Consider the following 13,629-nt stretch of genomic DNA (forward strand, 5'->3'; position numbering starts at 1 on the left):
CTTTACAGATAAGCAAATGCTTAGAGATTTTGTCACCACCAGGCCTGCGTTACAAGAGACCCTGAAGGAAGTACTAAACATGGAAAGGAACAACCAGTACCAGCCATTGCAAAAACATGCCAAAATGTAAAGACCATCGAGGCTAGGAAGAAACTGCATCAACTAACGAGCAAAATAACCAGTTAATATCATAATGGCAGGATCAAGTTCACACATAACAATATTAACCTTAAATGTAAATGGACTAAATGCTCCAATTAAAAGAAACAGACTGGCAAACTGGGTGAACAGTCAGGACCCATCAGTTTGCTGTATTTTTTTAAAATGCTCTTGAGAATCCATGTCTTTCCAACTAGAGAAGCAGGGAGGCATTCTTTACTCCAGTGATCAAGGCCTTTATTCATGGATTCCTACGTTGGCAGAACAATTGAACTTTTTAACTCCAGCTTTGTATGTTTGGCATTTCTGCTACTTGTGAGAAGCAGTGTAAAAAAAACAAACAAAACACACACACAAAAAAACAAACAAAAAAAACCCTGGACGTTGGTTAGTTTATAATCTGTATTTTGCTGATATTAAGGAGATTAGCTAATGGTGTGATATTCACTAATATTTATTTTGCATTTGAAGTCTGAGAAAATAGGAGATACGCTTACAGTTTTACTATAGCTTTTGTCTTATAGCTATTTAGTGTGTTCAAAAAAGTCAGTTTAACCTTTTTTAGTTTAATTCCTGATTAGCTGAGAAAGAAGAGATATAATTTTAAAAAGTCGTAGAGGAGAAGAGATACTGGAAATAACATTAAATCAAATTCAGCTTATGCAGATCTACTCCATTTCTCTGGATTCTTCAACATTCTTAGTCACTGTAGAGAGCCTTTCCCTGCTCCTTTGTTTCCTTCTACTCGCCGTAAGTCCGGACGGTTCTTGTGTTTGGTTTTAATGCTGTCATCTCACAACTTGCTTTAGTGGTACTTTGTGTTAGCGCTTCTTCCAAGCATAAAATATAAACCCTTGATCAATATGGCAAGAATGCCATTTCGATTATAAAACAAATAGAAAAATGAAACAAAATCAGAACAACTAAGTAGTGGAGAAAATAGTACGTTTGATCACATATGCTTTAAAAAAGGCTCAATATGAGTTGGATTCATTCCATGGATCAAACAGTGTTTTTCTTACATTTCTTAACTAAAATATATTAAAATTGTGAAAAAGCAATTTACATGTAAAAATGAAAACTTTGGCGTTATTTACTCGTAATTTTGTAATATATGTAATTGTATATACTCATAGAGAAGGACAGAAAAGAATTTGCTAAATTCAGAAAACCAACTTATGATACATTGGCCACCAAATTATCATTTTAATTATTATTTGAAACATTCCTGGCTGACACATTTAAAATGTTCCCAGTCCTGTCTTATGTAACTCAGAAAACACAGACTCAACATGACTGTCAAGGACAACTCTGAATTTTAATGTTTCCATTTTTGGCCTCATGGCAGAAAGAGTTTTATTAACCATTATAAGCTCTGGAATGTCAAAGGCGTGATAGGCAGTATAGATTCCACACACAAAATAGATGCATAGTCATTTTATTCTAAATTGCTTCACTTGAAAATATGTGAAAATCTAGAGAGACGAAGTAAAAAGAAGTGATTTTATAGTGTTCTAAAATGTTGAGGCTTGGAAAATATGAAGCCTAGGATAAAAATGCTCATGCATTTGAGATTATGATTCAGCCATCCTAATAAGTTCCCTTCCACCTGCCATAGAGTTTGAATACCTAAGAGCTAGACTGATGGTGCTAAGCACTGTTGTTTTGCAAGTAGGGACAGCATGTTTGCCAGAAAGTAACAGGAAATGTCCCAAACTTGTTTCTCCACTCTTGTGTTAGATAACAAAATGTTCTAAGAAGCAAACTAGTTGGCTAGAAGTCTCAAATAGCTATTCAGAGAAATCCCAATAATAATTAGTGTAACAGGGTAAAGTCTTAAGGGATCTGGAGCACCCAAGCAAGATATCTTGGTTCTGGAGCAGCCTCCTTCGTTTACCCCTAATTTATTCCTGTGTTTACCCCTGTTCATCATTACAAAATAATTGTACATCATGTTTCTGAAAAGATTGGAAATACTATTTTGTGACAGCCTCACTTAATAGGGGGAAATGATTTTTCCAGAGCCACATTTGTTAAGTTAGAAAACCAAGATGTGAATTAGGCTGGTTTTATCCCAGGGTTCAGTTGAGACCAAGTGGTTATTTTCTGTTGAGGTTAGTGTAATTGTGACTACACTAAAAATCACTAATTCTTCCTACTATGTTGTAATCTTTGTGCAATCAGGAAGGAACAAACTCATCTGTGCATGTTTTCCCCAAACCCCCACATGGCACCATTTATCTGACAAATGTTCATTGATCTTTATTTGCTTGTAATACATAGTGAGAAGGACAGAGGGCGACCCTGTTCTAGTGGATTGCATATGATGGTTAAGTAGAGACAAAAGGACTAACTGATATATAAGAAATTATTGAGTAGTGACAGTGCTATGATTTTAAAAAAGACAGAAATAGTGAATTACTAGGGAGGAACATTGGATAGCTTCCTCATGAAAAGCTGCTCTGGGTAGGTGACACTTACATTGAGTCCTAAATGATAAAGAGATGATTTAAAGATCTGGAGGAAAAGCAATCCCGGTAGAGGGAACAGCTTGACACATTTTTGGAAGAGAGAGGAAGCAAGTTGTTCTGAAACAGTGTGAAGGCAAGAATGGTGTACAGTCAGATTGGTGAGGTAGGCAGGTGCTAGATCATATAAGAATTTCAGGTAAAGAAGTTAAATTTTCTTTCTTAGTATGATAGGAATCTATTGGTTTTTATAAATATGGGTGACATCTGATTTGTAGTTGGAGCAGAAGAGAGAGAACCAGTAAAGGAGCTAAAAAATAGCATATAGGCCAGGTGCAGTGGCTCACATCTGTAATCCCAGCACTTTGGGAGGTTGAGGTGGGTGAATCACCTGAGGTCGGGAGTTTGAGAGCAGCCTGGCCAATGTGGAGAAATCCTGTCTCTACTGAAAATACAAAAAATTAGCTGGGTGTGGTGGTGTGCACCTGTAATCTCAGCTACTCGGGAGGCTGAGGCAGGAGGATCCCTTGAACCTGGTAGGTGGAGGTTGCAGTGAGCCGAGATCACGCCATTTGCGTTCCAGCCTCGGTGACAGAGTGAGACTCCGTCTCCAAAATATAGAAAAAAAAGTAGCACATAGTTAGGAGGGTGATCAAGAGAGGGTGTCAAGAATGCAGGAATGGCCAATTAGGTTAGTAATCAACATGTCAAGTAAGATGCTATAACAAATGGTTATTGAATTTAGGACATGAAAGTTGATAGTGTCCTTTACAAAAGTTATTTCAATGGGATAGTGGGCAAAGTCAATAGTAAGATAAATATATGGAGACAGTAACTGTAGGAAACTTTTTTTCTTTTCAGTGAAGAGGAACACATAGTAGGATAGCAGCAGGACAGGTTTGTTTGATCAAGAGTTTGTTTTATTTTTATGGTAATGGAGAACTTCAGTAGAGAAGAAGAGCCTGAAAATGACAGAAGTGCTGATAGTTTCTGGAGAAAAGTATTGAAAAGGAGAAAGGGGGTGGGACTAGAAGCAGAACATCCTACAGTACCTTTCTTAACATTTGTCTTCTTTATATACTTTCCAGTTAAATTGACAATAGAAACATATAAATTTTGCTGAGCATCATAGCAGAAAATTGCTTGGAATGTTTCTAGTTTAATAAAAAATAGGATTACCTGAGATGTAGCAGAAATAAATTTCACCATTTGAGAACAAATGATTTCAACATACATGTAAGACTATTATTTTAATTTATTTTACAACATTTTATCTTTCAGGTGCTTCAAGAAGATCTGGAACAAGAACAAGTCAGGGTCAATTCTCTCACTCACATGGTGGTGGTCGTTGATGAATCTAGTGGAGATCACGCAACTGCTGCTTTGGAAGAGCAACTTAAGGTCAGATTATTTTGTTTAGCTAACTAAATATGTCCTTTAAAAGAACTATACCTTGAAAAGTATTTTAAAAATTTAGAATGCAATTTATATATTAAAATACTTAGAATACAATATGTTTGTTAAAAATAATTCAAATTATTGTCTATTTGTGCACATTACCATTTCATTCATTGTATACTATTTGTTTACATGAGTTTCCTGGACTAGGGGAAACATAAATGGATATCCATTTTTTAAATTATATTGAATCACATATATTAGATAACTAGTCTGAGGCATGCTGTTTAATATTTATGTCCTCTTCAAGCCTACAGTCTAAAAGAGGACAAAGATAAAAAACAAGAAGAACTACATTTAATTAAATAATGAAACATTGAATGCTTTCACTATATTTATTCCGGGAAGCCTTCAGTTGTAGTCTTTATAAGAGTATAGCAGAGCATTTAAGTCATGGGATTCTGGTTGAAGTAGATATTTAGCCTTTTAAGCCCTCCTCCTACCTGAGTTGTAGTAGTTATGCTTTTAGAAACACATCCAGTACATTTTAACAAAAGATGATGTGTAGATATTTTAATATTTTTGTATTTTCTTCCAAATGGGGAACAATAAAGTTGCACTGTAAAAAAAAAAAAAAAAAAAAAAATCGATCGATATATATACGTGTACCAAAACATCAGCATTAGGGAAAATATAACAATTTATTATTTTGAATAATTATACAATTGTGAATGTGTGTGTGTGTGTGTGTGTATATATATATATTTGTGATATTTATTGTAGAAAAATAAACCTCTACTGTAAAAAAGTTTCAATGGGGTTTGTACACATATACCAGAATATCAATATTAAGGGAAAACACATTAATTTATTGTTTTATATAATTATAGATTATATTTGATGCACTCATTCTGACCACCAAATGCCTGCCTTTCCTTTGTGACAAAAGTAAAAGTGATATGTCCAAGAATCCAATCAATGTGGGTTTAAATGGCTTATCAGCCCAAAGTAGTAGTAAACATAGTTTCTCCTACCTAATCTATAACACACTTTCTTAAAGCCTTATCTCTGCTTTCTTCTCTTTTTGTGTAAAGTGTGTTTTTTTTTTATTCCAGTGAAATGTCATTTCCTCAGGTTACTACTTTAGACTGCTAATCTCTAACAATGTTATCTCATTCTCCATCATTAAATGACACAGGGAAAATCTTTTGACCAAATAGGCTGGACGTGGCTAGAACAGAGCATTTCATATATTTTTCATTTTCATATATACTGGTGATCCATGTTAATTGCTTATGTTTCAGTGAAATTTCAGGGATCTAAAAAACTTTAGATTTGATATATATTATCAAATATATGATCCTTTATATTATATATACACACACACACACACTCGTAATAATAAGCTAAAGTGCTGTGCTTTAAAGAATTCCATAATTCTGATACAATAGTAACTAATTGCAGATGGGTAAAAATCTAATATTCAGTATTTACCAGAAATTTTCAATTAATATTAAATAAGGCTGGGAAGCAGGGGTTGAAGGGAGATTCCTGGTTCAAAAAATACTTAAACGCAGACATTGTTCTAAGGCATAGAGTATTTCCATTTAAAATAACAATTCAAAGCACCCATTTCATCATTAGCTGACCCAGTGCAAATAACTTTTCAATATAATTCATCCAAGGTGATGCTTGTGTGGTTAAGGCATCTTGAAAAACAGTCCACAGAACTCACAGATGGTTGTGTGGTGGGCCTAAACTCTTCTATATTCGTTTTCTTACTTGCTTTCGTTTTCACCTTATTTTCTGCCTTTATTTCTTTGGCCCAAAGACAGCTACTAAATATCGGTACATGTATTGAGTATCACTAATTTGCATAAACTCTATCTGCATTTGTCCGTGATTGCATACCTCCTTAATGGCTACTGCCTTCCAGCCTCCTCTTTTCTCTTCAATCTCTTTTCCTCATTTGATGTTTTCATTTTGCCTCTAAATAACTCTTTAGTGTCATATGACTTTAAGATAATCTAGACTAGTGTTTAAAAGGGCAGCATTAATAGGAATCAAGTGGAAAGAAAGCCCTTGCTATAACTTTTTCTTTCTTTCTCCATCCTATCAGTTCCCTCAGTCCCAAAGGAATCCATGCTTGAAAGGAATCCATGCTTGAATTCTATACCTTATTTAACCATTGGCTGGAATTGTCCTGGAATGCTCTGCTTTCATTTGACTTTGAAACAGATGATTCTTTCTTAGGTTCTTTGCAAATCATACAATCTTGTCTTACCTAGTTTAATTTTTAAAAGCAAGAAGAGGAGGAAGAGAAGATGGTAGAGAAGGAGGAGTAAGGAGAAATCATAAAGTATTAAAAGATCGATAAAGTATAAAAACATAAAAAAAAACATAAATTTAAAACAAATACCCTGGGTATGTGATAATTCTAGGGTAACTTCAGGGATTATGGACTAGAATATGTTTCATACTGGACTGAGAGGGATTCTGGTAGAAGTAATTAGAAAAATTACAGGAAAGGGAAACAGGTATACGGATCCCCTAAAATAAAAACAATCATCAGGAATCAGAGAAGGATTTTAGCTGGCTTTTTACTAGAGCAGGGTCTGGCTATCCATAACTTATTCCTCAAAACTTATTAGTGTTGAGTGCCCATCCCACACCTTCTCTTCCTTCTCCGTGGCATCCCACATCACCACAATGCCTTCATCCATTGTGCTACAATTCTGTTGAAATGCCATCCAGAGGCTCAAAGAGGATAGCCAGCTGTCTTTAGTAAAGAGGTACAGATGGGGGAAACTAGGAAGGGAAGTCCAATAAGGAAGAGAGATACATACTTAACACTCTGAGTTAGAACTCTAAGAATACTTCTAATAGAATATATCTGCATGTATTGATTTATTCTGTGAATTCTATTATGATGATATGTTAGGATTTCTCTAACTTTAAAATACTTTTAGAGTCTTCTTTGGAAAAGGTTTGAAGAAAAGTCAGACATATGTGCTTAGAGATTCTGAAAGATGACATAGCTTATGAAGTGTAATATTCTGAAAAGTGCATTCTCTGATAATTAGATTCTCTTTCTCAAAGGTTCAGCTTGTCCCTCAACAATGGTACCACAGGTTAGAATCTTGTCCTTAACTTTAGAGGCTTCCAGGATGTCAGTGCCTAGAGAGTCTGTTTTGTAGGCAGCGATGCCAGTGAACTAATTTTATTAAGAAATATTTTTATAAACTAAATTTAATAACTAAAATTGGTCATTTATATAGTCTTCAGTCTTAGAGGTCATTACCACATCTCTTTCTAAGCATTCCACATCCCATTTTAATTTTTTTCAACAAGTACTTGTTATGTTCTTACCGTGTCCCAGGGATTGTGTTGGGTAACCAGGTAAGACAGTGAAAAAAAGATAATTTGTCACTATCTACCCTGGTTGGGATGGGTGATTTGAGAGCCTACTGCCTTCCTCGGAACTCTGGAACAATGGTGACCATATCTCAGGCTCCCTCATTGAAACAGAATGCTAATTCTTTGTCATCCATGGTCACTATGATAGGCAGGTAGGTATGGGAACTGCTCTCTTGGTACATGCAATCCAATATAGAAAATAGACATTAATAAAGTATTTTTTAAAATGAGCAAATGTTAAAGAGTGGATGCAACTTATTTATAAAGGCAGTAAATAAGCTTTTGTGATAGGAAATTATTCTGACTTAAACTGAAGTTTGAAGGCAATAGATGATTGCTGAGGAAAGTGATGTTTAAGCAAAGATCTCAATAATAGATTGGAGGAACATGGATAAAGTGTGCATGTAAGTGTCGTGGGATTCTTGGATGTCACTTTGCCAGCCAGAAACCTCTGTGGCAGGCAGCCTCTCTGCCTGGGTTTTGCTTGTGCCCACTGGGCTCCTTCCACACACTCAGCCTGGCAGGCTGTGCTTGGCTTGCACTACTAGCCCAGATCCCATGCCTGCCAAGGGCAAGCCAGGCACAGAGCAGCAAGAAGTATGTGAGCAAGCAAGCACAGGGCCTGGTCACTGTGCACAGCCAAGCATGCCAGATGCAGTGGAAGGCAGCTCCAGGTGCCAGTACAGGTGGCAGCCTCCATGTGAAGCTGTGGCTGGACCAAATGTACCACATGTAGCATCTGCTGCAGGAACCGATGTCTGGACAGGGGAAATGTGGTGGCACCTGAAAGCTCAGAGACACAAGGAACCACAGAGCCCCAAAGAGGGTGTTATAGCATGTCACAGCCCTGGCTTGAGGAGCCCCAAGGTCTGGGCTCTGCAAAGGGCCATGGCTCTTCTCTCTTTCTCATTGCCCACAACATGGTGAGCAGGGGGCATGTCTCAGCCCTGTTTGTGTTACAGCTCTTTTGTCCTGCCATTCAGCAGGTCCTGAGTTCTTGTCCCACATCCAGGAAGAATGAGGTACACGGACAACTGGAGGGTAAGCAAGGTGGAGAGGAGCTTCATTGAGCGAGAGAACAGTTCTCAGGAGACCCATGGTGGGTAGCTCCGTTCCACAGGCAGATCATCCTAGGTAGTGTCCAGCTCTCAGCAGAGAGGAGACCCATGGTGGGTGGCTCCTTTATGCAGGCAGGTCATCCTGAAGAGTGAAGGAGACCCAAAGTAGGTAGCTCCTTCCTGCAGCTGGTAGTCCCAATGTCTAAGTTTGTCGGAGTCCGGGATTTTTATGGGCTCAGAAGGGAGGAGGTATATGCGTATTGGTCCATGGACACCCATGGATAGGCCCAGAAAAGCACCATAAGTTCTCAATCTGGGCCACAAACTCCACCCAGAACTGGCAGTCCAGCCCCCAGGCTGCAGGCCATTCCTGGCTTGAAGGAGGGGTTTCTCCTTGGACCTGCCCCTTTCTTCCCAGGAGCCAGTCTGCTTCCTGCCACCATCAACATGCCATCCATGGAGCCCAGGCAGTTTATGCCAAGGGGTACCTGCAGGCCCACACCGAGCTACCCTCAGTTCCCACTCAGCCTCTCTCTCATGCTTATCAGTGCCCAAAGTCCAAAAGGGCCCGAGGCAGCAGGGGGCTGGCATGCCAGCACTGTCCCGAGTACACACATAACTAGATTGCGACAACACCCAGGCTCGGCCGCAACTTTGCTTCTCCCAGGAGCCAGTGCAGGGAGCGAGGAGATGCCAGGTTGTGGGATCAGACATTCTGAGCATGTGGAGGTAGGGGGGCTTCCCAGCCCCCCAAGAGCACAGGAATGCCCAGGTCCAGAGCTGTGGCTGGGTGGCTGCAGCTGCACCTGAGAGCAGCATGGGGTCCCACCCTGACAACTGAGTAGGGAACAGGGCTCCTGCCTGTTCCTGGCCCTTGGTGGCTCCACAAAGTGCACAGCCCTGGCCACGCCTCCCTTGCTGCTGCTGGCATCTTTGCAGCAGCTGCTCCATACAGGCTGCTGCTGCCATCATAAGGGAAATTGGTGGGAGGTGGGTAGAGTTTCTAGAATGGATAAATGGTAAATCAGGAGAGCATGGTTTTAAAACATCTGCATGAAAAAAGACTGTAAAAAGAACATAAAGAAGGCCTTTTGTTCTAGGGAGATAACTGTTTCTAACAAAGAAAGAACCAGAAACATGGTTAAGCCCATAGCTTATAGAAGATGCGCTAATGAAAATATCTTCCAGAGAAAAAGCAAAGTCGTTCAATCCCTATTTTTAGATATGTTATTCTGTACAAGTTAAAAGTTGAGAGCCAACTATAGATGTATTGAAAGTCTGTATGGTCGTAGAACCAGGAGAATTTCTGACCATATAAAAGCCTTTTGAATTATTTTGTTAAAAGACTTTAATATTGAAGTTACTGCCTAACGTTTTGGAGAATTAACAGTATATGAAAAGAATGAGGCCAGGTGCAGTAGCTCACACCTGTAATCCCAGCACTTTGAGAGGCTGGAGAGGTAAGATTGCTTGAGCCCCGAAGTTCAAAGATTAGCCTGGGCAACGTAGCAAGACTATCATACTGTATTTTGATTTTCCTAAAAAAAAAAAAAATTGTAAAGAATGTATAAAGACAGGGTGTATTAGGGTTCTCCAGAGGGACAGAGCCAACTGGATGGATGGATAGATGTGTATATGTATATGTAAAACATATGTTTAGGGGTTTATCATGGAGAATTGGCTCACATGATTACAAGATGAAGTCCCATGATACACCATCTGCAAGCTGGGAAAAGAGAGAACCTAGTAGCCTGGTGCAGTCCAAGTCCAAAAGCCTCAAAACCAGAGAAGTTGACAGTGCAGCTCTCAGTCTGAGGTCAAAGGCCCGAGAGCCCCTGGGAGATCTCTAGTACAAGTCCCCAAGTCCAAAGACTGAAGATCCTGGAGTCTGATGTCCAAGGGCAGGAGGAGAGGAAGCCATCTGCCCTGCAAGGCACAGGAAGAGAGTGAACTTACCAAGCAAGCTACTTTATTCCTCTTCTCTTGGCTTTATTCAGTCTAACTGGCAGCTGATTGGGTGGTGCCCAGCCACATTGAGGGTGGGTCTTCATCTCCAGGTTCACTGGTCCACATGTCAGGCTTCCTTCGCTACACCCTCACAGACACACCCAGAAGAAACAATACTTCATCAGCAATCTAGGCATCCCTCGATTCAGTGAAGTTGACCCATAATATTAACCATCACAACAAGTATTCTATTTTCAAGAACAAAAACCTGGAAAACATAATTTTGGATCAGATTATTAAACATAAGGCCAGGCACACTGGTATAGTTTCTCACTCATCTCATGAAGTTAATAAACATGTTTATTGCCTGAAGGAATAACTTTGCAGATGAGATAGTTTTCTAAGAACTAAACTACATTGGCTAAAATCGAGTTATGAAAACCAACTTTATGTCGGACGACATGAAACAGTTTGTAGAAATACTTTGTGGTGTTAAGACAAATTATTTTGTTAGACTTATTAAATTGGCTGATCCATTGGAATGGACTGAATATAAGGTATTTTGATTTTCCTAAAGGTTTTAGTGAAGCCTCCCCGTGATATGTTTATTGGTAAGGTGAGTCTTTCTTTCCCTATGAGGGTTGGTGGATGAGTCTGTGTTTTAATATATTCCTTCCTAGTATCTGACTTACGTGCTAGAGCATTTGACTGAAAATGATTATACACCTTTATTCAACCTGCAGTGTCAGAAAATTCTGAGGAAGGAAGCCATTTGAGGGTTTAGCTGGGGCTCTGTGTAAAGTGTGCCCCTGTAGGGGTGGTTAATGAAATATTTTCCCTCCCATATTAACTTAGAAGGTTTATAGCTATGTCCTCAGGAATTAGAATATCATATACAAATGTTACATCCTAATCTTTTAAGTCAGAAAAATCATGTTTATAGTTTGAAATGTTGCTGCTTTTTAAAAACATGAGTAGTATAAATAATTGAATTAGTTTGAGATAAAAAGGGTCTGACTTCCCATCTATAGATATAAATGTAAATATATACAAATGTAAGTGTATAAAACACATGTAATTGTGTCTATATATGAATATATGTATAAATGTATAGTTAAATTTGTATACATCACTACATTTGTATATATACACATATGTATATCTTTGTACATGTGTATATGTACATATGTGTATATGTATATGTACATATACATAAACATAAGCACATATGAGAAAGAGTGCACATGCTTACTTTGAAACAAGCTTGATATTAAGAAGGATGATACAGGTTCTTAGTTAATGCAATCACAGACTATGATATAGTGTCTAGATTATAAGAACTAATATGCTGACTGGTTTGAATACACTATATTTTAGGCCCACGATTGGTACTCTATCTTAGCTGAATTTTCTCAGATGGGAGCATCCTGTGAAGAATACTTGTAGAAGGGGTGATTATTTAATTAAAAAATAACTAATCAGAGAGAAATGGCACATGAGCACTATTGTCGTGAAAAAGGAAGGCACTTTCTCTGTATTTTTTTTTTTTTCAAAATGTCATAATATCAGAAACAAACAGAAGTTGGTAACTCTGGATGTCTTCTGCCCAGATCTTTCCTGAGTCCATTTTCTTCTAATTATCTTCAGGATGTATCCTTGAAGTCCAAACAACATTTCAAACTCAACAAAATGAAACTTAACTCATTGTACATTGCCTTCCGTTAAACCTGCTTTCCTTACTGAATTTCTTACTTTTGTTATTGCACTAGCATTTATCATGACACCTGTACCAGAAACCTGGAGTCATCCCAAATTCATCCCTGTCCTTTCCCTTGTGAGCCTTTTGCATGCAGTGTCAACATATTTCTTAACCATATCTTGTATGTATTATTTCATCTTTGTTCCTGTCAACATTTCTCAAGGTAAAGGCCATAGCATAAACTCCCAAAGTCCTTGCCTTTAGTCTTACTGCTCTTCTGTCCAGTCTCCATATTGAAGTCAGTGTGGGTTCCCAAGAACCCATTTAATCATTTCTCCTTTGCTTAAAATCCTGAGTCACTTTCCATCCTCTACAGATTCTGATATTTGGTCTACAGGGTATTTGATTACCTGACTCCTACCCTTCTCTCTAGACTTGTCTCATGTTACCTGCTTTATGTCCCTCAACCTGCGTTTGATTCATGCAAGCTGTTTCTGATACCCTGTATGTTACCACCTCTTTGCACATACCTCCTGGTTTAAACAGACGACTCTGCTTCACAAGATCTGCTTTGATGATTTCATCTATGTATAGAAAACTCATTTCAAGTTTTCCTCCATGAACTTGGCCACTTTACCTAGTGATGACTACTCCCTCTTTGTACCATGTCTGTATAATAACTATGCCCGTTTGTGTACCTGTCATACACTTTTGCAGTTAATACTACTGTGCTTTACTCTTTTATTAGAATCTGAGTTCCATGAGATCTGTCTTACACATTCTTGCATGCATTCTCAGATATAAGGAATCAGTAACTCTTGTTAGATAACTGAATGAACCTATGAGCAGATGGTTGGATATAATTCCAAGAAAGAACTTTTGACTTAAAAGAGGGAGCTTTTTGTTGTAAGGCAATTAGGAGAAACTCTACGAAATAGACCCTTCCTGCTCTGTTCCTTATCTACAGTATACCTTTGGGCAAGCCAATTAACCATTCTTGGCTTTAGTTTCTCCATCTTTAATACGAGGATTGTATTAGAACCTACATTATGGGATATCTGTAAAGGGTAAAAGGGTAGTTGAGAAGCGAAAGCATTTAAAAATCACTGAAATATAGTAAGCAATAATAATAATAGTTACTGTTATTATCATCACCCCAGAGTCTTCTTACAGTGGGATAAGAGTTGTGGGAAGTGGCAAGCTGTTCTTCGTTAATAATATTTAGCACAAACCAGAATCTCTCATTCAAGTATGTTTTTAAAGGGATGACATACTGAGTGGGAAGTTAGACTTGATGACCTCCAATGTCCCCTCCAATACAGGTGGAGTGCAAGAAAATAAAAGGAAATGCTGCCCAGTCTTACCCAGTAGAAACATAATTCTCCCTCATTCTATAGAGAACTTCAGATTTAAAAAGCATGATTCTTAAAATTACTTTCTTTTTTTTTTTTGAACTTTAATTTTTATTTATTAGTGTTAATTT

The 13,629-nt window shown here is 38.1% G+C and overlaps 1 protein-coding gene across 1 annotated transcript in view; it reads left to right on the forward strand.

Annotated features, from left to right (window-relative positions):
• The window catches only part of DMD (dystrophin), a 2,292,995-nt gene that overhangs the window by 754,620 nt on the left and 1,524,746 nt on the right, over positions 1-13,629 (forward strand). The window contains 1 exon segment of the mRNA XM_026451980.1: positions 3,909-4,028. Within this exon segment, the coding sequence (XP_026307765.1) occupies positions 3,909-4,028 (120 nt within the window).

Source organism: Piliocolobus tephrosceles, chromosome 12 (assembly GCF_002776525.5).
Source record: "Piliocolobus tephrosceles isolate RC106 chromosome 12, ASM277652v3, whole genome shotgun sequence".
In the NCBI taxonomy this organism is placed as follows: Eukaryota; Metazoa; Chordata; class Mammalia; order Primates; family Cercopithecidae; genus Piliocolobus; species Piliocolobus tephrosceles.